Genomic DNA, 27,390 nt, shown 5'->3' on the forward strand with positions numbered 1-27,390 from the left:
TCACCTATAATAGAATAGTGTGAAGTTCTGTACTTATTTCTCAGTATCTTTTTGTGTCAAACACCCATGTTGAGTAAATTTTAGCATAGTTTTCAGGTTTCCCTGAACAGGTACATTTGTCAGTGACCAGAAATGTAATAAAGAGTGTGAAATCACTGTCTTTGTAAATTTGAGGAACTAGCTTAGAGATTAGACTCAGTACTTAAACTCCTGGGAAATTAATTTTATGAAACAGTTTGAATATTGTTACTCCTTCCGAATTATACAGTACCGGCAATACACTAAAGCCGTTGAACTCAGAGGAAGGATCATAGTACATAGTGATATTAGTGATATGAATAATGCGATTGTGACTGATTGTTAGACTTACTGTACCTATTCTTATCATCAGTGTGTTTTTGCAGGAATGAATGCAGTGCCCATAGTTCTTCCTATTTGACATCAGAAATAAAGAAACCAGAGCCTCTTGGGGATGCGCATACCTCAGGATCTGTTTCTTAATTTTTTGTGGTTCCAGTTAACCTGGAAAAAAACCACAAGGAGAGGATAAGCACAGATTGACTAGTCTTTGTAACCTCCAGCTTGTTACACTTCCAAACAAGAAGCTCTCCAAGGCCAGGTACCCCAGCTCTGCGCAGTCCCCCAGGGAGCTCCCTCAGCAGCACAGGAGTCCTGGGCACCTGCAGTGGGATCAGTGGGGGCGGGGCTTGTGATAGTTTCATGATGGTATTACTTTTTCCCCCTTAAAGATCAGGTTGCCTTCTTCCTCCCTTGAAGGCAGTATGATGCAAAAGCAGGCACTGCAGCAGAACTTCATGACCCTTTACCAATGTTAGCACCACCCAAATCTCAGGATGCCTGGGAAGTGGTCTGTTGGCAAAGGATGCTTGTTTTTTCTGTGGCAGAATGGATTCTAGTTGGATGAACAAGAAGTTCAAAATACTCTCCTTAGAGTCCTGAAAATGTTATAGAGCTCCGTCAAGACTGTAGCTACCCTCCAGAATTTAGATGTCAGATAGTGTGTGTTGAGCTTGTGTTTTTTGGGGAAGCAGTTTTAAAGTTATAATACAGTGTGATGAGATGTGTCCAAAAGTGACTGAAACAGTAAAATGTTTGCCTAAGTAAGACTAGAAGAATACCAATCAGGATCCATAATGATCGCACATATCTAACTAAGCATGCATGCCAGTGGGTGCTGTAGTGCAAAAGCGAAGGTACTTTGCTCAGTACTTTTATTGAAAACGTGACTTTTTCAAAAAAGGCCTTCTCCAGCAACCTTATTTTCTGGAAGTAAAGTTCAGTGTTTATTCTTTCACAACTCTGTGAGCCTGTTCTGTTCTGTTCAGGTGTTTCCAAACCCTGGAAATGACTCTTGGGTTTAAACAAGTACACCCCAAACTTCTCCATTTTACTACCTGTTTTTTAGGAAGGCAGTAGGTATCCTAAGCTCCTTGAGGGTTAGAAACATCTCAGAGCCTGTTTTGGTATTAAGCCATCATCAGAGATACTGTTTCCTTTCCAGCGAAGTCTATCTGTGGTCGCCACTGACCCCCCCAACCCCCAAGACAGAAGTGATCACTGTTCTCTCTGGCACTGAGCCCATGTCCTGTTCCAATTTGTCATTGTAGGCTGGAGAAATTTACATGTTTGCTTACTTTACTAGGAAGTGGCAAGAGGGCTGTCTCGTCCTATAGGGTCAATACAGGTGCTTCCAACGAATGTTACGAAATGGGAACCCCTTCCTCTCCTAGCTCACCAGCTGCTTGAAGATAAAGTGGGAAGCCCTGGCTGGTGTAGCTCAGTGGATTGAGCACGGGCCTGCGAACCAGAGTATCGCGGTTCGATTCCCAGTTGGGGCACATGCCTGGGTTGCAGGCCAGGTCCCCACTGGGGGACACATGAGTGGCAACCACACATTGATGTTTCTTTCCCACTCTTTCTCCTTCCCTTCCCCTCTCTCTAAAAATAAATAAATAAATAAAATATTTAAAAAAAAAAAAAGATAAAGTGGGAAACATTGAGAACTTTCCACCAAATTTTCCCCGTTCTCCAGCTAACATGTGTAAGAATCACCTGGGAATGGTTGGTAAAAATACATATTCCTAGTTCTGTGCCTCCGAGTTGGTTCTGTACTGAAGTGTACTGAGAAATCTGCATTTTAAAGATATCGTTAACAGTCCCAAATGATTCTGGTTAATGCAAGTGACCCATAAATCACCTTTGGGGATGTTTAACTGGACTCTATTGTCATAATGGCTAAGACATGTGTTTTGCCTCATTGATTAAGGTATTCCATTGGTTGAGCTATTAAGCTTAAGGGAATTTTTTTTATGAAGTAGCTGAAATTCTAATTTTTTTTAAAGATTTTATTTATTTATCTTTAGAGGGGAGGGGAAGAAGAGAGGAAGAGAAACATCAATGTATGGTTGCCTTTTGTGCGTCCCCTGCTGGGAACTGGCCTGCAGGGAACCAGCCTGCAACCCAGGCACGTGCCCTGACTGGGAATCGAACCACGATTGTCTGGTTCGCAGGCCCGAGCTCAATCCACTGAGCTACACCATGCAGGGCTGGAATTTTTTAAAAGGATCAGAACAGTGTTTTCCAAAATATGTTTAGTAAACTTGATCCTTATCTCACTCTAAATAAATATCTTCCATCTTTCAATGAGTATTTACTTTGCAGTTGTTTTAGTATGAGTCTTGTCAGAATCCTAATCCTTTAACAAGCCATTATTTGATTCTGAGGTCATCTTTTAGGATCCGCTGACTAAAGCAGCACGAAGTGAGAGGTTGTTTTCATGCTAATGTTCTTAGGGTGGTTAAGGCAGGGCTTTAGAAGGTAAGAGGAGGGGGATGGCATAGTGTAGTGGAATGCTGAGTATCTGATCTTTGAAGGTCACTACCTTTACATTAAATTAGGGGTCTTTAAGCTGCTGATGACAGTGATTGAAACAGTAGGCTTGGAATAGAGCACAGCTTCTTAAAGTGTGGTTTCCTTATCAGTAGCTCATTAGCATCGTCTGAGAATTTGTTGGAAATGCAAACAACTGAGCATCACCCAGACCTAGTGGCTCAAATTCTGGGAGTGGGAGGCCCAGCCATCTGGGTTTGAAGAGTCTGGCAGGTGACCTGATGCACACTAATGTTCCAGAACCAGTGGAACTGTAAGATGTGAAGTTCACTTTCTCTAGTCGAGCCTCACACTTTAGGAGGCATGAGAGACAGTTGCCAAAGTCCACATGCTTACCAGTGAAACACAGACTTTGGAGTTAGATAAACTTGGGTTCAGCTCTTGTTAGCTGGGTGGCCTTGAGCAAGTCACAGTTCTGATCTTAGTTTTGTCATCTGTCAAAGTGTAGGGGTAGCAGCTACCTCAGAGTCATATGAAAGAGCACTTAGTACCCGGTGCTGCTGTTTCCCCGAAGTCAGATAAGTGACACGAATAAGATAAGTTGACTGATTAAAATAAACTTCCGGTCAGATTCCTAGTCACGACATTTACATGACGCCTAAAACGAGTTTTATAGTGATTCAACCTCTTAAGCAGTGTTCCTTGTTTTTTTATAAGACTGATGGCTGAGGCATAGTTGTCCAGTACTTGTACTTCCTTATAATTGTGAAGTTGGAATCATTCATAATGGGAGGATTCTCTGGAGCATAAAAAGGAGCCAGTTACTAACAGCACCAGGAAGGCTTCTGAAGAATATGCATGTGTTCATGCGCAGTCTTGCTACACAGCTGGTCACCCAGAGACTGTCCTGTGCATTTCATTTCAAGCACCATCAATAGTGGGACGACCAGGGGTGTCCAGCCCGCAGCCCTTGGGCCTCATGTGGCTCAACACAAAATCATAAATTTACGTAAAACCTTTTTTTTGCTCATCAGTTTTCATTAGTCTGTATATTTAATGCGTGGCCCAAGGCAACTCCTCTTCTTCCAGTGTGGCCCAGAGACCCCCAAAACCCTGCCAGATGATGAAGGCCCAGTGATTGAATTGGTAGCAATAGGATGTATGAAGCAAGACATCAGTGGAACCTGCCACCTTCACAGCCAGACAAATTGTGGATGTGGGGGCATTTTGAGGCCCGGGCTGAGCTGTGGATTCCTGTGTAGTGTAGGCAGAAGGTTTGTACTCATTTCCACTACTTCACAGACGTTACAGGCTTACTTAATAGAAGCAAAGGAACACAGCCAGAAGGAATGGACTTGTCCCAATTGAGCTGGCCCGAGAAGGTACATTTTTCAGGTTAAACAAGTCCTTTTTCCTCTTCAAGTTCTGCCTCCTGGGAAGGAGAAGCATTTCAGTGCAGGGATGCCCTTTGACTCATTGCAGAGGAGTATATGACATGCAAAGTTACCTCGTGGGGGTCTTGTACTGGTTGATTACTTTTGGGGGCAATAGTAAAAAATTCCAACTTTGTCTTGTATTAGAGAACAAAGGTGAGTTAGTAAAAGGGGATTTGTTTGCCCTACTCCTGAAGCTTAAAGCACTCGCCCTGTCTGGGTTTGACTTCTGCCTTGGCGGACTAAGACCTTCATTGAAATGTTCTCTGGGCAGCACAGGACTCCATGCAGCAGTGGCCTGCTTTTGAGGTGGCCACTTTAATCAGGCAAACTTTTCTTTAAGTTTATTGGGGTGACATTGGTTAGTAGGATCACATAGGTTTCAAGTGTACATTTCTATGATATGTGTCTATACCTGATACTGTGTGCCTGACACCCAAAGTTAAACCATCTTCTGATAGCCAGGCAAAGTTCTGGCTGGCGCTAAGGGACTGCCCAGCATGCTGTGCCTTGCCATGTAGGCAGAAGGCCTCTGACTGGGTTCCAGCAGGGCGGTTGGGTCTGGAATGGAGAATGCAGGGCAAGGAGTTCAGGACAAGGGAGGTCTCAGTCTGACTTTGTCAGCTGTGTCCAGAGCAAATTATACTGCCTTATACCTCATCCTTCCTACCAGTGAAAGGAAGGTGTTGACCTGGACCCAAGATAACTTGTCTTTCTTTTTTTTGTTTTAAGTCTTCACCTGAGGATATGTCGATTTTAGAGAGAGGGCAAAGGGTGGGGAACAGAGAAAGAATGATCAGTTTGAGAGAGAAGCCTCGATTGGTTGCCTCCCAAATGCACCCTGACCAGGAATAGAACCTGCAACCTTTTTGGTGTATGGGACGAGGCGCCACCCAGTCAGGTCAAGATGCTTTTCACTCAGCACTGATTGAACTAGAACTGTCACTGAAGATGGAACTTTCTATTGTGATGGAAATGTTCTGATCTGTGGGATGTCCCATATGGTAGCGGATAGCCATGTGAGACTGTTGAGCCCTTGAAATGTGGCTAGTGTGGCCAAGGAGCTTAATGTTTAAATTGTATTTTACTTAAGATTAAAAAGCTACATGTAGGTAGCTAGTGGCTACCGTATTGCACAGCACAGGTCTAGATAAAATCTAGGTAGGAGCAAAGAGATTCTTTGGGCTTAGATTTTGCATGGAATATGGTAGCTGGGGCTCTTGGAATTTAAAAATTCAAAACAGGTGTAAATTGGGTGTGTTTTGAGTTTGAATAAGTCTTCCTTTTGTATGCATACATTGCCTTAGCCTGAGTGATATTCTAAGAGGACTTATGACTAGTAAGTGATGTTATGTTTACTAAAGCAGTTGGAATCTCAGTCCATTTTTAAAAATGAACTGACCCCTTTAGTAAAGTACTGACTCCTTTAAAGTACTACACAAGGTGTGAATATTTAAGGCCCTTTGGAGTGAATAAATTCTAATTTATCTCCAACTCTGTGAGGTAGGTCGTGTCTTTTGTGGGTGACAAAACAGATTAGGTTATATTTACATGCACCTTTAGCCTTTAAAATGGTTGATGTTAGTTAGCCTACAACTTCATTTGAAATTGCAAGTTTTAATATGTTGCTATAGTAAGAAGTTAAATATGTATTTGTTAAATTGTACTCAGTAGTAGGTGAATGACCATAGGGATAGAGAATCGAAGGTTGTACAGGCAACTCCCAGGGTGTTGCTGACAGTAAGACCAGGTCAGACCTCTGCTTTTATCCCCAAGGTTCGGTGGGGAGTCTTCCTCTCATTTGCATAGTCACAGTGAGGGTTAGGCTGCATGTCACTTACAGGTAATCGGGCCCACAGTTAGCTACACATAGTGGTCTGAAGGAACAAAACGAGACTGTATCCTTGGCCACTCACTGTGTCAGGGAGGACCACCGACACAGTGGACATACGAGGTCTCAGCACCTTGAGTAGATTGCTTAAATACCAGGAACAGATTCCGTTTCCTCCAGCTTTAACTTCAGATTATGATCAGTTATTTGAGGGGGTGGAAGAAGAAATGGAATAGGGATGAAGTAACCAATAATTTGAACATTTACTATCTTTACTTTATCTTTGAAGAATCGGAGGCTCAAGGCTGTGTAGTGTGTGAGGAACCCACAGAGCTGCAAGGCCAACCTAGGCCTGTCTGATGCCACAGCCTGAGTTCTTAAATGGGGCACAAAACAAGGGGAGGGGAGTCGAGGGGACTCAGTTGCTCCCTGGGAATTCCGGGCATTAGTGGAGCTGCTGCTCGTGTAGTGACAGACAAAAGGCTCTCGTTTCCTAGAGCACTTGCTTTATTTACAGTGGATTCTTACCAGATGACTGTCATTGACTAGTAGGCTCTGCTGCTCCTTAACGTGTAATCCTTTCCCTCTTAAGGGAGGCTCGCCTGCCTGTGTAGCAGAGACTGCTGAATAATTTATATTTTTAGCAGTTCAGCTTGTGCTTAGAGCCAGTTATTCCAGAAATCAGTAAAACTTTATCTGAGTACTCAAGAAAAAGGATCTTTTTGTTAAGCAAGGATTAACTAGAACCAGCCCACCTCCCCCATTTGAGAAGGATCTCCGAGGCCTATATATTTACTGAGGAATTTCTTTGGAGGTGGGTCACAGTATGTGAACAAGTGTGATGTTGTTTCTACCTCAAGGGGGGTAAGTAACAAACCTAACCCGCTTGCTGCTTAAGAAGCAGAATTAGTAGTGGGCTCGGCGTTGGCCTCCCCTTCAGAGTTCTCATTCATATGACTTATTTTCTCCAGTTTTGCAGAGCAGTAGAGTTTTAACCTTGTAGGTATAGCTGGTAGGATGTTTCTCCCTTGCACTGAGCTGAGAAAGGCACCTCTGTCCACAGGGTGTGGGGGATAGTTTCTAGTCACTACTAATTAGTGGAGCGTTCAGTAAACAATGCCTTCTTTTGTGTGGCCCACAAACTAAGAATGGTTTTTGTGTTTTTTAGTGGTTTGGGGGAATCAAAAAAGGATACTATTAAATATACCTGAAACTAATATAATGTTAATATGTCAGATATACCTCAGTTTTAAAAAAGAATATTATTTCCTGATACAGGACAGTTATGTGAAATTCAGATTCCAGTGCCCACAGATAATAGTGGAGTGGAGTACAGCCATGCTCATTCATTTCCACGTAACCCGGGGCCACCGTGGTGCCCCACTGGTGGAGTGGAGAGCCTGCGGAGGGGTTCAGATAGCCCACAGAGCCTGAGCTGTGGATTGTCCGGCCCTGTACAGCAGACCCTGCTGGCCCTGGGACCGGTCACTGGTGTCATTGCTCACCTGACCAGCAGTGCTTGTGTGCCTCACGGGAAGCGCACAGGACTCCTCGTGTTGCCTGGTAGCCTCTGGCTCCCAAAACAGTCTGTAGGCCAAGTGTCACAGTTTACTGTGAGCTCGCAGCTTCGTTAAGCCTGAATCCATCTTTTTTCTAGTCATTTTCCCAACTGAGTTACACTGGCAAGACTCACACTCACTGTTTCTAAGCGTGGCTCTACCCTCTGATGCCTGAACAACAAACATGATTTCTCTTCTAGGGAGCCTGACTACCCTATTCCTTAGCTCAGTTGGGGTGGCTATGTCACCCACCCCTCATGTGGCTCTTGATTCTCTTAAACAGGGGCTTCCAGAGTAGCAGGTGAAAATAGCCTCTTTTTCTCAAGAGTCTCAGCTGCAAATTAAAGATAAAATCCTCAAACTGACTCAGCACCTTGTGCCTGCCTTTTAAAGAACAGAGAGATATAATTGAACTAGAAGCATTAAAATAAAACCAGTAGCACATTTATTGTTGCAGGCAGCTGGTGTTTGATGTTACTTACTGGTCAGAGGATCAAGAAACAATCGGGCAAGGTTTTTCAAAATATGATTCTGGACCATGTGAACTCTAGTGACCTGGGGAACTTGTAGGAAAACACATACCTGGTAAGTCCCAGGTCTCATACACAGAAATGTTTGAGAACCACTGCTCTTAAGCATGAAACATTTTTCTTTTTACCGTAGTCCATTTGAACTAAAACAGTTTTTAAAGGCCATAGAATTCTTGTGATTGGAAGTGTCAAGGGCCTATAAGAGGTCATTTGATAGACTAGAAAACTGAGACCAGAGCAAAGAAATGCATAACCTAGGGTCTCCTCAGAATATCACATAAGAGACTTGGAGTTGCTTGCTCCGGGGATGCTGTCTTACTGTTAGACAGTGGAATTGACTTTTGAAATATGTCATTTAGTTCTTGGTAAAATTATATTGACAGTGAGCAGTTTGTTCTGACCTCTGATGGTGTCTAGAAACTTCAGCTCAGAAGACCTTACGGTTAATTATATTTTTGAAGACAGTTTGGTGGTCCCATCATTTGAATCTGAATTTTTAAAAACAAAACTTATTAGGTCCCTGGGAATAAGAAGCAAAGGAGGAGTGGAAGATGCACTTGAATTAAAGGAGAATAATGGAAGGAGTGGGATGGGAGAAAAAAAGGTTGTAAAGTAAGGTACACAGACCCAAAGGGGCCAAAAGGAAAGATTAAGGTACTTGCAGTGTTGTAAAAGTATAAAAGGGGCTAAAGAAATTTCAGTGTGGAAGTGGAATGGAAGTGAAAACACCCTCTGACCATTTAACCAGCCATTTAGCCCCCTTTTTGTGTGTGGGACTGGGGCCTGGAGCAAACCAGTTGGCTGCTTCACGTTGGGTCTAGCAGGGCAGGGCCCTCAGGAATACATCTGGCAGTTCGTCTCATAGAGCTGCAGGTGTTGAAGAACGAAGGTAGGTTCTTGAGTATTTTTAAGGCAGCTGGTGGCATTTCTTCTGAATATGTAGACACTTAGGAAAAGGTAACAGGTTTGAGAAATTTGAAGTTGTGCTGCAGAGCTGATAAAAACAAAATTGAACATGCTGGGCATGTTTTTGAGCAACTCTGAGTCCCTGTAATGTTGCAGTGTACTTCTAAATTTCTGGTGTTGAAATTTTACCAAGCATTGAGTATGGGGGAGAAAGACTTAAGGACTTTGCAAAATAAATGGCAACATTTATGTGCTTAAGTTTGACCCTTTCTTTGATTTTGAAAGTTCTTTTGAAGGTCTTTTCTAACTGTAACATTAAGTCTAATTCAGGTGCTTAATTGGGACCAGCTCCAAGGAAACGTGAGCAGTTATGGGAGACTCTCCCCCCTTTCCTCTCTTTTCCAAGGTCCTCACTGGACAGCTGCCGCCGAAGCCGGGGCTTCCGTGCCCACTGTGGGCCTTCTGAGGGTGCAGGCCTGGCGCTCAGCAAATATTTGAGTGAATGTTGCGAACCCCAACTTCCTTAAGGAGAGAAGAAATAGTTATAGTTCCAGTTGTCATCTTCTCAGCCAGAGGCTTTTGTTTGCTTTGTTTTATTAAGAGTACTGGGTCCCTGTGGGTGAAGCCCATTGGTTTCAGTGATGAACAAGTTGGTCCACGACAGAAGTCTTGTTACTGTACAGTGCACGTTTGGGAGAACGTGATCATTTAGACTAAAAATTAGAAATGTTACTAGTTCTTTCTCTCATTCTTGAGTTTGAAGATTTTTGTTTGCCAGTTTTAAGAGCTGAGTTCTCCCAGCATTTTTGTTTTAAATTCTAGAGCTCTTTGAGCTTTTAATAAAAACTGCCTGTCTTGCTTCTGGAAATGTTCTCATTGAAAATCGCTGTAAATTAGTGATAAGGGCTCTTACTCAGCTGCGGGTTACACGTTAAATTAAAGTCAGCCACCATTATGAGGGATCGCAGACTGGGTTTCCTGGATTCAACGTGGACCAGCATTGGTGAAGTCTGAGTTTAGACAGCTGTATAGGGGGAGAGGGAAGGGTAGAATTCTTCCTCAACCCATCCCCCTCCCAGTTAAGGGCTTTTAGGCTTCCTGGCTGCTTTTAGTTCGGCATTAAGTTCCTGGGGAGATTTGCACACCCCTGATACTGACCACACTCCGGGTGCCAGTCTTTATCACCAAGACCAGCTTGTTATCTGTCCTAGACAAAAACAGTCTTCTTTTAAGTGTGCAGCGTTGAGTAGAAATGGTGATTTTGTTTAAACTCCAGCTTCTGGGGATGTGTTAGCCGAGGGTTTGGAGGCTGGGGAAAGGAGGAGATGCAAGCATTTGTCCCAGGAGACGTGACTTAATAATGAGCAGGTATTGTCCTCTTTAGAACATCAGTTCCTTTACCCAGTGTTTTCACCCACATGGTCCCACTATTCACTTTCTAACGCACTGGTTGTGTATTTGTGGGTCAGATCAGCAGCAGATACCTCCTACAGAGTGGCATTGAGGACCTCTTTGAGAGAGGCAGCTGGGGTTGAATAATTCTGTTCTCGTCCCCCACACACGACTTGATGCCTGTCTTTGGGGGAGGAGCCCAGCCTGGCTGCTTTCAGTCTCAAAACCTGTGGACAAGAGTCAGTGTGGCGAGGTCCTTTACCCGCCGAAAACTCTCTCTCTCCTGGCATTTGTAAGAAAGCAAAGGACCTCTCTCGCTCTGATCTGATTGCCCCTAAACATTTAGAAGAATGGTGGAGTGGCAAAATGCCTTAAGATCATAGAATAGTTGGTAAAATAATCAGTAATCTTTGTCATTCCTTAGCCTTTCACTCTTAAGAAAATGTGAACGTTTATACTTGGGTTGAATTGTGATTGCATTAGAGACCCTGGGTGGAATAGGTTTGGCAACTTGTTAGCCACCTACTGATTGCAGCTAAACTAATGGAAGCGTGTCTCTACCTGGGGGGTGTAAACTGGTCATTGTGCTTCCCTAAAAACCTGTAGGTGTGTTAGGCTTCTGGGTGTAGGATTGTTAGGGCAGGCTAAAATTTTCTTGTACTGTCTTTGTCGTAGGTTGGTTGGGTGGGGTGAATTGGCGTGGTTGCTGCTTTAAATGCATGCATATAACTGGCCCCCATGTTATTTGGAGTGTTCAGGCAGGCTCCGTTTGGTCCTGTGTGCATTAACCATGAAGAGGGTTCAGTAATAATCACACTTCACTGACAGTTGTCAACACGTTTATCATTTTGTGGAGGTCAGTCAGGAATTGTGCAATGGTACACAAAGAATTTGACTTGAAGTAAAAATTTTTAAAGTCACTTAAATATTTGGAGCTCATTTCTTTATCTGTAGGAGAGGTCACAGCTATCAAATCAGTGAGCAGAGATTAGGAGATTAATCACTGATCTGTGCTGCCTTCTTATAGACCCAGTAGCTAAGTGACTTTTACCGAGGTCACACAGTAAGGGGTGAAACAAGGGTTTGAGTCAGGTGTTTTTCACTCTGGTGAACCGGTGGGCTCCCTTCAGAAGTCCCTTCGAGTCTCCTGTACTATTCCGTGATGTCTCTGATCGGCATTAGAGTTTAGCTGTAGTTTCTGTGCTAAACCACATCATTCTTGAACATACTTAATGAAGTGTTTTATGGACTTGACTTCCTGTATTTATGTGTCTGGTTCCCCTGTAGGGAGTGAACTCTCCATCTGATGCCTGATTTGACACTGAGTTTGGTGGCAACTTGAGGCCAAGTGTGCACCTGGTTTCCAAGCCTGCAGCTTCATGGTCATACTGGGATTATGCCAGCTTTCAGAGACTTTATCACGGTTGGATCAGATTTTACTGGGCTTATTTGATACTGAAGTTTCTTTTTCCTAGGTGTTTTATTTCTCTTCTCTCAAAGCAGAGGATTGGACTCCAAACTACAAAAAACATGAATTTATTTGTATTTTTTAAGGAACTGCTTTGGGGGTACATGCCTTTAGAGAGGTAAATATGATAAAACTCTGGGATTTCATTTTTTTGATATGCTGCCGACAAAAATTAACTCGACCATTTCCTAGCTGACAGGAAGTCGATCTCACTTAATTTTGCTCAATCATGACAAGATCAAATTTTCATCAACAATAGTAATAATAGGTAGTTGATTTTTATGGCTCATGTGCCAAGAATTCCTTCTTCTGTATTGCTGACTCCTTCTTAACCTCTAATAAGATGCAGCCCAAACACTGCCTCCTCCAAGGAGCCGATGTTGGCCCCTCACTGGCCTCTTAGATCCAGGCACTTTATTTTTTGTTCTCTGGTGGAATCAAGCTGTTTTCCCTTATTATATTACATTTCACTTGGAAACAAAGGAAGCAGTTAATCCAGATTAATTTTTTTACTCTTAAAGACTTTTTTTTCCCAAACTGCCCATAAATTAAGTAATCCTGCTACCTTCCTACTCTTACTGAGAAATAGCAGGGCAGGAAATTCTGCCATCTTGTAAGAGATGGAGGTAATGATACCCACATGTTCCATGTATAGAAATTTGTGAGAATGTCGATTACCTCCATAAAAAGTTTTTCATAGCTTCTAAATATAGGAGCATCAAGATGCAATAAAAACACTGTTACTTTAATGTCAGTCACTTGACATTTGAGATTTTGGGGGTAGGAAAGGAATTTTAATTCACTCCAGCAAGTCTAAAATTAAAGAAAGATTTCTTCTTCTGACTTAATTTCTCTGCTTTATGGATACATTAACCAGCTTAAATTTTCTGCCTTTGGAAGTGTATCTTCAACTTCAATGCCTACATATGAATTGCTGGGTCAAAAGAGAGTAATTTACATTTGTTTTTTTAAGATCTTGTTAAATTCCTCCTCCATTGGGGATTATATGAACTACATGGGCCTCTTCAGAGATGTTAAGGGGCGAAGATGTGTTACAGGTTTGATGAAATGGTGCCACCTGGAGAGGGGTAAAAGACCACCACCCAGACCGTCCACTCAGGGAGGAGTGGCTCTTAGTGTTACTTGGGTGAAATGGGGATGACATTTCTTCACCATTCGAGCAGGAAGAAAATGGAATGGGACAGTGTTTACTCAGTATTCCAGCGCGATTCTGGCACCACCCACGGAGTGCCCTTTTTATCTCCATGCCTTAATTATGACCTTCTGGGGCTGTAAATTCCTTAAGGGTCGAGTCAGTGTCTCATAAGTCTTCAGCAGGGTGCTTTGGATTTAGGAATATATTTTAAGTGTTTGTAAATGAATGAGACCTCCGAATATAATTCTGAGTCCAGTGTAGAAGGGTTCCTTTTCTTGCGCATGTTAATCATCAAGTCCTTGCATAATGCCAGCCAGCAACTATTTCGACAGTGAGGGAAAGGCACTGATACTGCCCTTTTATCATTTGGAAGTCTTTTTATTTCAAATTTTTGTTAACCTCAAGGAACACTCCAGTTAACAGTAACAGAAGATGCTGACTGCTATGCTGCCTGTTTAATTACTGATCTATTCTATGGTGTAACTTAAGTTAGAGTGGAAGGAATTGGTTGTTACCTGTCTCTGTCTTCTCAAAGCTGCCTTATTCCTCTCCCATGTCTTCATCTCAAATTGTTTAATCCTAGGATTTGAAACAGTTGTCGTCAGGTAATAGGTGACCTGAAATCACAATGAATGAGGTTTTCTGGTATAGATTTAACCAAGAATCTTGAAGTGGCAAGATTCTTCCTCCAAAACATTTGAACAGTAGCTATTGTTAGATGGATTGCAGTTAAGGGGGAAGGGTATGTACTAAAAGTAATCTTCAAGGCCATTAGTAAGCTGTCTATATTTTCACCATGAGGGATATAGATCAATATGCCTTTATTGGCTTCACTTTTTCACTTACTGGGTACTTTTCTGACCCTCATCTTTAGTCCGATATCTGACTGTTACCTGAAATACAATATGGCTTCAGTTGGTGTCGTCACTTCACCAGTCTTTCCTTCTTCCCACCTTTGTTTGCACAGCTTTGCTGTGTCTTCAGAGCCACTTCATTCTCCTAGGTGGGGGACCCAAAGTCTTTGAGTCTTCGACTCCCCTCAATACGTATTAATTATTATCACACACAGCCTGTGAGTTCCTGGAGCTGAGTTCTAATTCCACTCATCAGTGTGCTTTTATGTCTCTTCCTTTCTTTGCAGACCTGCTACGGTTCCTTTTTTCTGGACTGCTCTTTGTAGACTGGCTGGTTACTCTGCCTTTGCCTTTCTACACTGTCCTTCAGTTCATCTTAAGCACGGCTTTCCTTCTGTTCCTTTCCTGCTCAAAATGGCTCCCTGTTATGCTCACAGCAGGGCACCCTGACTCTTGGCTTAATTTTATCTCTTACTGCTCCTTAATACAAATACTCTCTTGGGTTCAGCTACTCCTCTTCTTGTTGTTCCATTATATAATAAGAAAAAATAAGGGATTGGAAGGGAAGAAGCTTAAACTTTTTATTATGAAAAGTTTCAAGCAAACAAGGCCTATGCAGAAGGTGTCCAGCTATGTAATATGAAAAAGAGACATTTACTGAGGAAGATACAAGAAACATTGTACATAGGACAATGATGCCTCAGTCCCCTTCAAAGAAGGCACTTTGAGACCTCACACAGTTCTCCCAATCACCATCAGCTGCCTCATCGTATTTTCCTGAATCTCATTGACAGTCTCAAATCTCCACCCTTTCAAAGGTGATTTTAGTTTTGGGAAAAGCCAGAAGTCCTAGGGCACCAAATGTGGGCTGTAGTGTGGCTGAGTCACCTGGGTAATTTGATGTTTTGACAAAAAAAACTCTGCACAAGACGTGATGCATAAGCAGGTGTGTTGTCGTGATGAAGCTGCCAATAACCAGTTGCCCAGAGCTGCAGCCTCTGAATCATGCAAATAGTTTCCGCAGAGGAATGTTTAAGCTTAATGCAAACTTTGATGCAGATCACTGCTCTGCTTGCTCAGTCATTTTCAGTGTGATGGCCACATAGTACACATGTTCACTCAATGGCTTCTGCCTCCCCCTATTGACTAGTAAGTACAGTGAAGTTGTCATTGTTCACACATTCGCATTCCAGTCCACACTCCTTGGCTGCAAGATTATATCAGTGTTGTGCAAATGGTTTTCATTATATTAACAATGGCTGGACTTTGACCTCCTATATAGTGGTAGAGGGAGCAGTATAATGAATGCTGCCATATCTGTCCACTTCAGTAACGCTCAGCCTTTTGCCAGTCTTGTTTTATCCATCTCCATATCTCTCCCCCACTCCTTTTTAAATTTTTTAATCCGAGGGCATTTTTTTCATTGCTTTTAGAGAAGAAAGAAGGTAGGTAGGGAGGGGTGTGGGGGGGGGAGGCATGTCCATGTGAGAGAGAAACATCAGTTGCTTGCCTCTTGTATGCCCCCAGCAGGGGATCGAACCCACGGCCTTTTTGGCGTGCTGGCAGCGCTCTAATCAAGCCAAAGCAGCCAGGCCTCCCCCACCTTGTTTTTTTACTTGAGGGTGTTTTAAAGCAAATTCCAGGCATCACTTACCTGGAAGTAGTTCATATACATCTTCAAAGATTATTTACCTGTCAGTTTACTAGTGCAGATCGTCTTTACAGTTTCCCTGTCAGTTGATAATTGCATTTGTTTACACATTACAATTTTTCTTGTAAGTGTCTGACAACCTTGGTGTATCAGGATGACCCTATGCCCCATTCAGCTACCCAGCCAGGGCCTCTCTACACACTTGGATTTCAGGAGGCACCCCATTTATTCTGTGTTGCCCCCCCCCCTCGTTTATCCTGAGAAGGCCCAACCTGACGTGTGGAGCTGTACCAGGGCCATTCAGACAACTGAAGGAGGTGTGTATTTCTGGTGTCTGTCAGAGCACATATATCACAGTTCGAACGTGTAGTAGACATGTAGTAACTTCTTTTAAAATTAGGCACACTTGGGGTTTAGATCTTTGACCTAGGTCTTACTTGCATCAATGGATTATAAAGCCTTAAGTTTCTTATTATGTACTTTGACTTTGCATTTTTAGATTAGCAGTTGTTTTAAAAGACTTGAAACCTGGCTTTAAAGTCAGTTTTGAAGTTTTGTGCATTCAGAGAGAGAATGTTATTGGCAGACCGGCTGTCTGAAATCTACCTGAATTACTTTCAATTTATCTTTTACATAGTTTTTTATTCTTTAAATTTAGTGCTTTTTAGTGAATCGAACTCCCCTTTTCCTTGTGTACACCAATACTTGTCAATGTAAATTCTTAAAGCATGGTAATTAAAAAAATAACATTTTTATTACAGAAGTGATTCACATGGGAAAAGATGGTGAAAGACGACGAAATACATACACAAGAAATCCAGTTGTGCATAAGTTCACCACCCGGAAATGACTACTTTTAACATTTTGGTTTCTGTCTCTAGTCTTTTTTGTAGCTGTTTGTTTTTGCATTTGTTGAATTATACACAAGAGTAATTAAAAAAAAAAAGTCCCTGCCATACTCTTGGACCACAATAACAGATCATAATGTTCTGTTTCTTTTTTGTTAAATACAGCCTGTAAACAACAAAAAAAACACTTCATTCCAGGTGGAATGTACTGCTGGTGGTGTATTTTGCCATTAAGATTTTAACCACAAGTGCTTAGTTTGGAGAAGTAATTGGAGGGTTTTATTACTGTCAAGTAATCTGGGGCCACCAACTTTGTACATTAGATTTACTCAGCATTTTAAAGTTTTAGACTTTAGACTTCTAGAAGTTGGACTCTGCATCTTCATGGAAGATTGGGTTCAAGTTCTACTTCCGATGCCTTATGATTTTATTTTTCCCATCTCCGTGGGATCAGAAATTCTTGTAGGTAGGGGTATGGTCATGTAAACTTCTGTTCCCATAGAGTTTGGCACAGAATAGATCATTTTAGTGGATTATGCCAAATGTGGCTTTACCGCATTTTGCGAGGAATGGGATGAACACATACACACCACCTATACATTATTACTAGTTACCTATTCCTATGAAATGTTACTTCAAAATGTAGTAGCTGCAAACAACAAACACTTGTTTTCTCATACAGTTTCTGTGAGCTGGGAATCCAGGAGCAGCTTAGCTGGGTGTTTTCAGCTCAGGGTCTCTGGGAGGTTGCAGTTATATGCAGGCCTGAGACTGGGGCCTGCTCCACCATGGTTGACCCCCGTGGCTGTTGTCAGTAAGTTTCAGTTCCCTGCCACATGGCTCCTCCAAAGGGCTGCTTAAGCTCCTGAGATTGTGGCAGGTGGCCTCTCTCAGAGCACGGAGAAACATCCAGTGCCTTCCATGACCTGGTGTCAGAAGTTACATACCAACATTTGCACTGTTTTTTTAGGAGTAAATCTCTAAGTCCAGTCCATAGTCAAGAAGGAAATGAATGAGGCCATCTCTCTTGAAAAGAGTAGTATCAGAGAATCTGCTGGACAGATTTTAAAATCACCACACTTGTTGCATACATAAACTTCCAATTGATGAATATTCAACTTTGGGATGACCTGATCCCATTGAACCTCATTTTTAATGGGCCCTTAGTGAATTCTTATACACCCTAAAATTTTGAGATTCACTAACTTAAATAAGTGGAGAAAGATAACTGTGTTCATGGATTAAAAGAAATGAGAATGTTTCCAAATTGTCCTATGAACATAATTCCCAGCTGACCTTTTTTCTTTTCTTTTTCCCTTTCCTTTCCCCTTTCCTTCCTCCCTCCTTCCCTCCCTTCCTGCTTTCTCTCCCTTCCTTTCTAAAAACAATAACAAGCAATGTAAAACTTAGGGAAATTCAGAAGCCATAGAATAGGCAAAACTATTTTGAAAAAGAATAAAGCCAAAGTGTTGTATTGGGTTGGCCAAAAAGTTCATTTAGTTCTTTCTGAAAGATGGCTCTGGTAGCCCTTAGTTGTCTTTCATTTCATTCAAAACAGTTTTGTTAGATTGTATTGTGACAGCTGTCATATCAGTGTGCATTTAAAAAAATATATCAAAATTGGTGAATTTTTGTGCAGCCATTTCAATATTGAAGATGGAAAAATAAGCAACACTTTTGGCATATTATACTTTATTATTTCAAGAAACGTAAAAATGCAACAAATGCAGAAAAGATTTGCACAGTATATGGGGAAGGTGTTGTGACTGATCAAACATGTCAGAAGTGGTTTGTGAAGTTTCTTGGTACTATGACCTTTTGGCTAAATAATTCTTTGCTGTGGGGCTGTCTTATGCATTGGAAGATGTTTAGCAGCACCCCTGGCCTCGACCCACTAGAAGCCAATAGCAGGGGATAGCTGACATACTCAGAATATCCTAATCAATAAACTTACTGGTAAAAGTGAAAAATGTGGCTTTTATTTTACAGAAAAAAAACACATGGACTTTTTGGCCAGCCTAGTACTTAATATTATCTGATTTTAGACTCGCTATGAAAAAGAACATCACTGTGCCGCTGTGGTAGTTCAGATGGTGTCCGTGTAAGGACAGAGTAGAGTTCAGAGAGAGACCGTGATTATATGGTCATTTCATTTTCAGTAAAGAGGTCAAAGCAATTCAGTTGGAAAGGGCTGTCTTTCAAAAACCAGTGATGGGACAACTGGACATCTTTATAGATTTAAAAATGTGCCCTGTCCCTTACCTCTGTAAGAGTCCTAGAAAAAAGGTATTCACAATACATACATCTAACAAAAGTAGTGTAATCCAGAGTGTACAGAGGATTCATAACTCAGTAATAACAAGACTAAAATATTTTTAAACTGAAGGAAAGATTTGAGGAGATGCTACATCAAAGAAGATATAAGTAGCCAATAAACACAGAAAAAGATACTCATTTAATTAGGAAAGTTACATTAAGACCATGATGAGAGAACCACTGCACACCTGCTAGGATGGTTCAAGTTAAAGGCCGGTGATACCTGGTGTCGGTGAGAATCTGTAGCATTTGGAACTCTTTTATTTTTAAATGTGATGTTGGTAGGAAGGTATGATGGTAGAGCCCGTTTGGTATGTAGTTCGGCAGTTGCCCATAAAATTCAACATACACTTACCACTTGACCCAATAATGTCTGCACTGTACATACCCCAGACAAATGAAAACATGTTTGTAGAAGGATTTGTGTATGAGTGTTCCTAGTAGGCTTATTCAGAATTAACTCGTGCCTGGAGACTGCTCACATGTCCATCGGTTGGAGAATGGATAAAAAAAATTGCAATACATCCATACGGTGAAGTACCACTCAGCAGTAAAACCCAACCAACTACTGATACATCCAGCATCATAAATGAATGCCAGAAATACTATGTTGAGTGGAAGAAGTCAGACACAAAAGAGGAAATCCTATGTGGTTTCATTCATATGAAATTCTAGTCATCTAGACACACGCACTTCATGGCACTGCCAGATCAGTGGTTGTGCGTCAGGTCAAGGGTGGAAGGTGGTGATAGGTTGGGAATGGGCATAAGGGAACTTTTCGGGGTGATGGTATTGCTGCGAATCTTAATTTTTTTTAAATTTTATTCTTTTGAGAGGGGGAGAGAGAAACATCGATTTGTTCCACTTACTTGCTCATTCATCGGTTGCATCTTTGTGTGTGCCCTGACTGGGAACCTTGGTGTACAACCTGCAACCTTGGTGCACAAGAATGATGCTCTTAACTAGCTGAGCTACCTGGCCAGGCCTTGTTCTTCATCTTGAGTGTGGTGGGTGTTATACCTGTGCATATTTTTGTTAGAGTTATATCACACTATCTTTGAAATGTGTATATTTCCTATATAGAAACTGTATACTTCATTAAAGTATAATGAAGATTATACTTTAGATTATACTTGATTTAGAACACATCTCTTGAGGTTTGAGTTTTCCAGACATTACATAGATAACCTTATATCTTGAGAGTTAGTGTTCATGTTTATTCCTTTGTATCATTTATAGCTTAGTCTTAATAGCACCAGAGCTAGCAGACAGATGCCAGACTCTTGCTTCCTTTTATTGTAGAGTTGTCTCCCCTTCCTGCCTGCATGTTTGTAACATGTGTCTTAGTTTTAGGGGCAGGGTAATGGGCTGCCTTGTCTGGACCTATTTGTGAAATCTTTTCTCCCACTGGAATCTCCCAGGAGAGATTTCACAAAGTGGTCCAGACAAGGCAGCCCATTACCCTGCCCCTAAAACCAAGACACGTGTTACAGATGCCATTTGAATCCTGTCACTGTGCTTCTTGACCAGCTTGTCAAGGTAGGTGGGCAGGAGACACCTCTGACCCCTCTTAACTGACTCATCTCTTATGGTTGCAGATTCTCACAAACACAAAGATAAACACAAAGATCGGGAACACCGGCACAAAGAGCACAAGAAGGACAAGGAGAAGGATCGAGAAAAGTCCAAGCATAGCAACAGGTAAGGGTTGAACCAGCAGCCCCTTCAGTCTGCAGTGGGTTGGCTGTGGCGTGGCTCACCCAGAATAGGCCTTGACTTGAGCTACAGGTGAACAGCTGGATAGCACAGTGAGCAGAGGCTGGATTTGATTGCCTCTGACTGACAGGATGGTCTTACCGGTGATGCCATTGTACAGATCAGGATGTGTGACGTGAGTGTGGTGAATTTTCCTTCAGTATACACCTCATTAAAGTGTGATTTTAAAGTAAGTCAGCTGTGGATTTATGGTGATATGATGGCCTTTAATCAGGTGTTCAGAGGGCTTGCCCTGACCAAAGGGGCCTAGACTAGAGACATGATGGGCATTTTTCTTTTTTCTGTACTTTTCTCCTGGAGAGGGCATTCCTAGCTTTCATCGGGTTAGAGGGGCTCAGCTCGCACAAAAACCAGTGGCTGCCAATATGGATGAAACTCGGTAGTGCTTCCCTCTGGGACGCAAGCCTCAGAAAGATGTTTTCTGGTTCACTTTGCTCCCCCCCCCCCACGTACTTGGCATGTGCGTGTGTGTGTGGGGGGGGGATGGTTAAGTCCAAAGGTTGTGTGTAAGGTATCTTTGGATATAGTACTGCTTTTTGAAAATGAGGACTGATGCTTCTGTTTTGAGTAAAGGCAGTTGGTGAGAAAGTTATATTCCCATGGTGGCTTAAGTCTTGTTAGAAAGGAATTTATGTAGAGATCAATCATTTATTAGAACAAGGGGCTGCAGCCTGGGTTCTCTTGGAACTGTACTTGACTCTTGGGTTTGAACTGAGCTGTTCGCTTGTGTGCAGATTTTTTTCAATAAATACTATAAATGTGTTTTCTTTGTAACATTTCCTTTTTTCTGGCTTAACTTTATTATACGAATACAGTATATAATGCATATAACATATAAAATATGTGTTAATTGACTGTTTATGTTATCAGTATGGTTTCCAGTCAACAGTAGGCAGTCAGTAGCTAAATTTTTGTGGAGTGAAAAGTTATACATGGAGTTTTGACTGTGCCTGGGCTTTTTGACTGTGCCTGGATGACTGTGCCTAACCTCCTCATTGTTCAAGGTCAGTTATACTTCATTAGCTTGGGTTACTGTCTGTAGACAAGTTAAAGTGAAAGTTGCTTTCTCTCTCTCTTTTTTAAATGAATAAGTCTTTCTGAACTATTAAAATAACCAGGTTAACTTTCTGTGGTGGGATTGACTTGTGATTTCTTCACAAGTCATTTACTATTTCGGTGGTCTTCCCCGCCCCTGAGCCGCCCCCATCCCTGCTACTCATTTCTTAACATGTGATCACCTAGTTTCTATTTTAGTTTATCCACTGAATTTAATTTCAGTAGGTGAATCTCCTAGACTCTCTTGGTCCTTGGAGCAGAGTTGGGGTCTGTTGTGTTCATTTTACATCCTCAAGGCTCAGTCGGTGACAGGACATGTTTATTGACTGAGCGAGTAGATCACCTATCAGTACACCAGTTTCCATCTTCTCTCCTCTTCTCACATATTTACAGTGTTCTACAAGGTAGTTCCCTTTGGCCATCCTAAATTTCAAACAAGCGTTTTTGTATTTATGGTGAGATACACATAACATGAAGTTCGCCATTGGAAGTGGCATTAAGTACATTCCCAATATTACAGAGCCATCAGCAGTGTCCATCTTGAGAACTTCTTCATCATCCCAAATAATCTCTGACCCCATCAGATAATGCCTCCCCATTCTCTTACCCTATCCTTGGCAACTTCTGTTTTATGGATTTGCCTATTCTCAATACCTCATGTAAGTGGAATCATAAAATATTATCTTTCTTGTGCCTGGCTTATCCCCCTTAGCACGATGCTTTCAAGGTTCATTGGTGCTGTTGCACATCAGAATTCTATTTATTTTCATGGCTGAATGATACTCCTTTGTATGTCATATTTTTAAAAGTTCATACATTTGGGAGCATTTCAGATCCTGCTTCCTGGCAACTGTAGTCAGTTTGGCTCAGATAAACCCAAATAAATTTATATAAAAATTTTAAAAATCCAGTCTTCTGTGAATGGACACTGGGGTTGTTTTTTACCTTCTGACTATTGTGAATAACGTTGCTGTGAACATAATGTACAGTGTCTGCTTGAGTCTGGGCTCTCGATTCTTTGTGTGTGTATTGAGGAGAAGAATCACAGGAGCGTGTCCAACAAGTATTTTTATCCTGCCTGCCATGTTTATGCTTTGCTAGACGTGTGAAGTGCCAAGAAAATGAGATAATCTTTGACCATGAAGAACTTTATGATCTGAAGAAAATGCCTGTAGATTAGATGAAGAAATGCTAATTTTCATGTTACCAGAAATTTGCCCAAAAATTTTTTAAAAGAGAGGTCGATACTGAAAACATGAGCGTTTGAACACCAACCCTGCTTCTCTGGTGCATTTACTTTGCCAGCTGTGATTTGCAGCCACCGTGGAGAGAAGGTTGGATAGAGTGGTGTGGAACCTTTTGGGACATGAGTTTGGTCCTGCCCTTTGTTACCAGAATCTCCTTTTTTAAAAATAAAGAGTGTGAGTTTGGTGTTACTTTTCTTGAAAAAGCCACAGTAGCTTAATTGCTTCTTTCTAGGAGAAGGCCTCTTGTCCTGGACCATCTGCTTTGGTCTCCTGCTTTGGTCTCGCGCGATCTTAGCTAGTTAAGTAACCTTTCTTCACTCAGCTTCCTCATCCTCCGTTTCCTCCTACTAATACATGCTTCAGAGGGGGCTACGTGGGAGTCCATAGGCATAAAAGCTCTACCAATGTGCTGGATACTTTGTGTATCCATCATAGCATACTTTCCAAGATGATAACGTAGGCAAATTCAGGAATTTGTCGTGTGATTTTTGTATCTTTTAATATTTTCTTATTTCCTTCATTTCTAATCAAAATGCTTAAGAAAATAACCTGTTTGCCAAGAGGCATTGGAAAAACCTGGCCTGAGTTTCTGTTTACACATGACTAAATCGAGCCATGGATCTCTGATTCACACATAAATAACTTTACAACAGTTTAAGCAGATGATGTGTTGTAAGCAGACTTTTAAATGCCTCCTAGTTGACCCCTATTTATGCACTACCTCTTTGCAACACAGGAACTGTCTTGGTTATAGTGCATTAAAATATCCTGGACACTGTGTTCTCTTTTTAAGTGACTTCTGATCTTTCGAATAGTTTTGGGTTCCTTCATTTTTCTTCCCTAGCAGATTAAGGAAACCTTGAAGCTTGTTTAGTCACCTCTGAAGCCCTGAATAATTAAGATCTAGCACGTTCAGTTTGAAAATACTTTATTCCAGCACTTCGCTGACTGGTGTGTGTCTGAGTTCCTTCCTTCTCCACTAGATATTAGCGTCAGTCATTTCTCCTTGGGCTGCACTGAAGACCCACATCCAGGAGGCACCTTTTTCCTGCAGAGTGATATCCACTGCATACCTGTAGTGTCCGACTGAGAATGGGAAACCAGCCTTTCTGCTGAGAGAATGGGGTGTGGACCCACCCTCAGAGGATCCCATCTCATTCTGCAGTTTCTCCTTTATTCTCACTGAAGGTGCAAACTAAGGGAGAGGGTGTTAAAGATTGTTCCACCTTCTCTCTTTGTATGCACTGGAGTCTTAGTGACATGCTCCGAGTCACGGGGCAGTAGGGTGGCAAACATGGATGAGGCCAGGGCCTGAGTTTTCTCCTGTTGTTCTTCTCTACGATACTCCTTCCAGTAAACACGCACGTGCACACGCGTGCACAGAAAAACAAGCCCCTTCCTGGGTAGGGTCAGTTGTACAGCTGAACTATCTGTGTTTCAGTACAAGCACCTCTTTCTCATATGCGCGCTGTGAGCAGCTCAGGGTTTAATGTGCCAGAACATTCAGGCACTGCCTTTTTCGTGCTGGACCCCAGATCTCTAAAGTCTTTGGCACTTGTATTAATTTCATTAAATTCTGACCCTGTGAAAACCTTATCTCTATCTTCTGTTTGATTTATAACATCACAGGAAGAGCTTATACCGAAGTCAAAGAAAAATAATTTCTTCTGTTTATCTCTGACACGGCTTCTTTCTGTTAGCATTACTATTAGCACTGTAGATCCTTGTAAAAAATACATAAATCCTCTTAAAAGAAACAAAAGGAATACTCTGATTGGATGCTAAGGAATTACTAGCCTTGAAGGATCTCACCAGATATTTCTTTGAAAGCTTACATTCGTAGCCATACATTATATTTAATACTTGACCTCTTCTGTAAACAACATTATTAAGAGTGATGGGGGTGGGGTGGTTTTGAAAATGCAGGACTGTCATATGTGTGAAAAACAAGATTTCCTCCTGCTGGTTTGTGGCTGCGTGCCTCTCTTGCTGGTTTCCAGCCTGGCACTTAGGCTGGGGTGACAAGTTCGTGGAAAGCCAGGGGAGACAGGAAGGCGCTGGTGAAGCAGCACGGAGGGTGCTTCTGCAGACACCCTGGCCGTGCTCTTCCGCACAGTCCGTGGGAGAGACCGCTGACGGCGGGGGTGCTGCTGGGTCCTGCTTCCCCTCCGTTCCAGGTCCTGCCTGAAGTAGAACTGGGGGGAATGTACTGGAAAAATTAAGCAATTGGTTCTCAGATTAGGGAGACTTTTTCTAAACATAATCAAATTTATTTTTTTGTGAGCTGTTTGCCGAAGCCCTTTATTTATCTCTACATCCCTGTATTAGCCTGCCTGGGGGAAACGGGCCATTAATTAACGTAGGGAGGTAGAGGAGAAGGCTGGATGGTTTAGGAGTGAGGGAACCGAGTACCACGACCATGCTCAGGAAAGGCAGTGTGATGTGGTGAACAGCGCACTAAAATAGGACTCAAGGCCAGATTCTGTCATTTTATTAGCCTGTGCGCCCCACATTTACCAGCTGTGTGTCCTAATACAAGCCATTTAACTTCTAGGTCTTGTTTTCCATTTTGGTCAAGGGTTGAGAGTAGCACCGACCCCGTCAGGTTTTCCAGTTGGTTCAGGCAGAATTCATTTGGAAACAATAATGTATAAAACAGCTGAGGTGGTGGTGGTGGCAGTGATGATGATCATCGTCACAAAGCTTGGTGAATAGCACTCAGATAAATTGGAGCAGTCATTGCTGATAGTGGGATCTAAAGTACTGATAACATCTAATTTGGAGTCCTAGATTTCAATTATATCTAGCTCTATTACAGTGAACTATAATTACTTTTTTAAAGCTCTCATGGTGGAAACAGCATTTGAGCCAGCCATTGAAAGATGGTTAAATCTTGACAAAGGACGGTGATGGCTAGAACAGGGGGCATTTCAGACAATGAGAAAGGCATAAACAAAACGTGGAAGTATTGTGTAATGAACTTTGCTCTGGGAGGACATCCGTTCAGTTGGGCGGGTGCCGGGATTCATGGGATGGGATAAGTAGAAAATGGAGCCAGAAAAGTGACTTTTGGGGGGAAAACTAGTAAAATCTATTTAAGAAGTTGGGAGAGAAAGCAGTAGTTGGGACTTGATTCTGAAGGGAGCAAGTGGCCATTGGAAGGAGCTGAGAAAGGGGGCAGAGAGTTTGGCCACACGTGGCATGAGGGACCTGAGAAAAGGGGCTCCCGGGCTGGGTAACTGGTGACTGTTTATCCTGTTAATGGAGGTAAGGAACTCAGAGACGGAGGACCGGCAGTTCAGGGGGTGTATTGGGTTTGGGCACATCCCTTTATCCTCTCTGGCCTGCCAGCAAAGCATTAAATAATTTCTGAGATGCCATTCAACTCAAAGTTCCAATAATTCTTGTGATTTTGAGCATGAAGCGAACAGCATTAAGAAATCTTGATTTCTTAGAATCTTTCTGCTACGTTCTTTTCCCAGAGGCAACTTTTGTTTTTACTTAGAATTTTTTACTTAGCAAACATTCAAGCTTGACTTGTCTGCCCTTCTTGAAGGGGCCATGGTTTCCTCCTTCCACAGCTCTGCCCTCACCGGGCTGTCCCGTAGGAGTCCCTGTGATTCTGTCGACTGCAGCCTGTAGTGGGGGGCGGGGAGTTGTCTTGGAGCAACCAGGTAGGTGGGGTGAGTCCGTTCCCTTAGCCATAGTGGCGAGGTCCTAGTCTCCGAAGATGAAGAGGCTCCTTCTGCCTTCAGCAGTGCTTCTTTCCCGCTTTGGGAGGTCCCTAACCAAGCGGTCCACTGAGGAGCCGGGCGGCGTGAGTTTAAATCCTGCTTATCCCTCATTAGATGTGTCTCTTTGGGTGAGTTATTTAACCTTACCTACCACCTCTCAGTTTGCACATCTGTAAAATGGGGAAGTTACAACTTAACCTCGGTTTTGTTATGGGGATTGAATTGCTTAAAAGAGTTTCAGGCACTTGGTGGTATTCAGGTATCTGTTAAACACTTTTATTGGTCGATGGTGGAGAAGCTGTTTTTGTGTGTTTTCTTTGACAGATTTAAATGGTTTCCCATAGCCAACATCCTACTTCTAGAGTATCAGACGCAGACTTTTTTTGGTTTGGTTTGGTTTTCCAAAGAGGTAGCCATGCCGTCACTGGGCAGAAGGAAAAAACTGCTTCCTCCTGGCATCTCCCTACTTCCTTCTTTTTGCCTGAGTGCCTTAGAGGAGCCCTGGCCAAAACTGTCCGCTTGGCTCCAACAAGGGTCACAGACCAAAGGTTTCACCGTCATCACTTTAAAAATAGTGTCGGTTACTTCTTTCCATAGTGGAATTTAGCTAATTGAAGCATAGGACAGGCATGAACACTGGAGAGGTGACTTTGACTCTGTCATTTGTTCTCTTTGGCATTGACTTCTGCATTCCCGACTACTGGTAACGGTGGATCTATTCCCAGACATACATGAGCTCTGAGTCCCAAAGAGTCGGCATGTGTGTGTAGCCACTAATTGGGT

General features: G+C 42.3%; 1 protein-coding gene across 1 annotated transcript in view; it reads left to right on the forward strand.

The window, feature by feature from the left end:
• Positions 1-27,390, forward strand: part of TOP1 (DNA topoisomerase I) — an 85,953-nt gene that overhangs the window by 10,871 nt on the left and 47,692 nt on the right. Inside the window, exon 3 of the mRNA XM_053671322.1 lies at positions 20,393-20,495. Coding sequence (XP_053527297.1) covers positions 20,393-20,495 — 103 coding nt within the window. The remainder of the gene's footprint in view (positions 1-20,392; positions 20,496-27,390) is intronic.

This window comes from Artibeus jamaicensis, unplaced genomic scaffold (assembly GCF_021234435.1).
Source record: "Artibeus jamaicensis isolate MK-2021 breed Jamaican fruit bat unplaced genomic scaffold, CSHL_Jam_final contig_685, whole genome shotgun sequence".
Classification (NCBI taxonomy): Eukaryota; Metazoa; Chordata; class Mammalia; order Chiroptera; family Phyllostomidae; genus Artibeus; species Artibeus jamaicensis.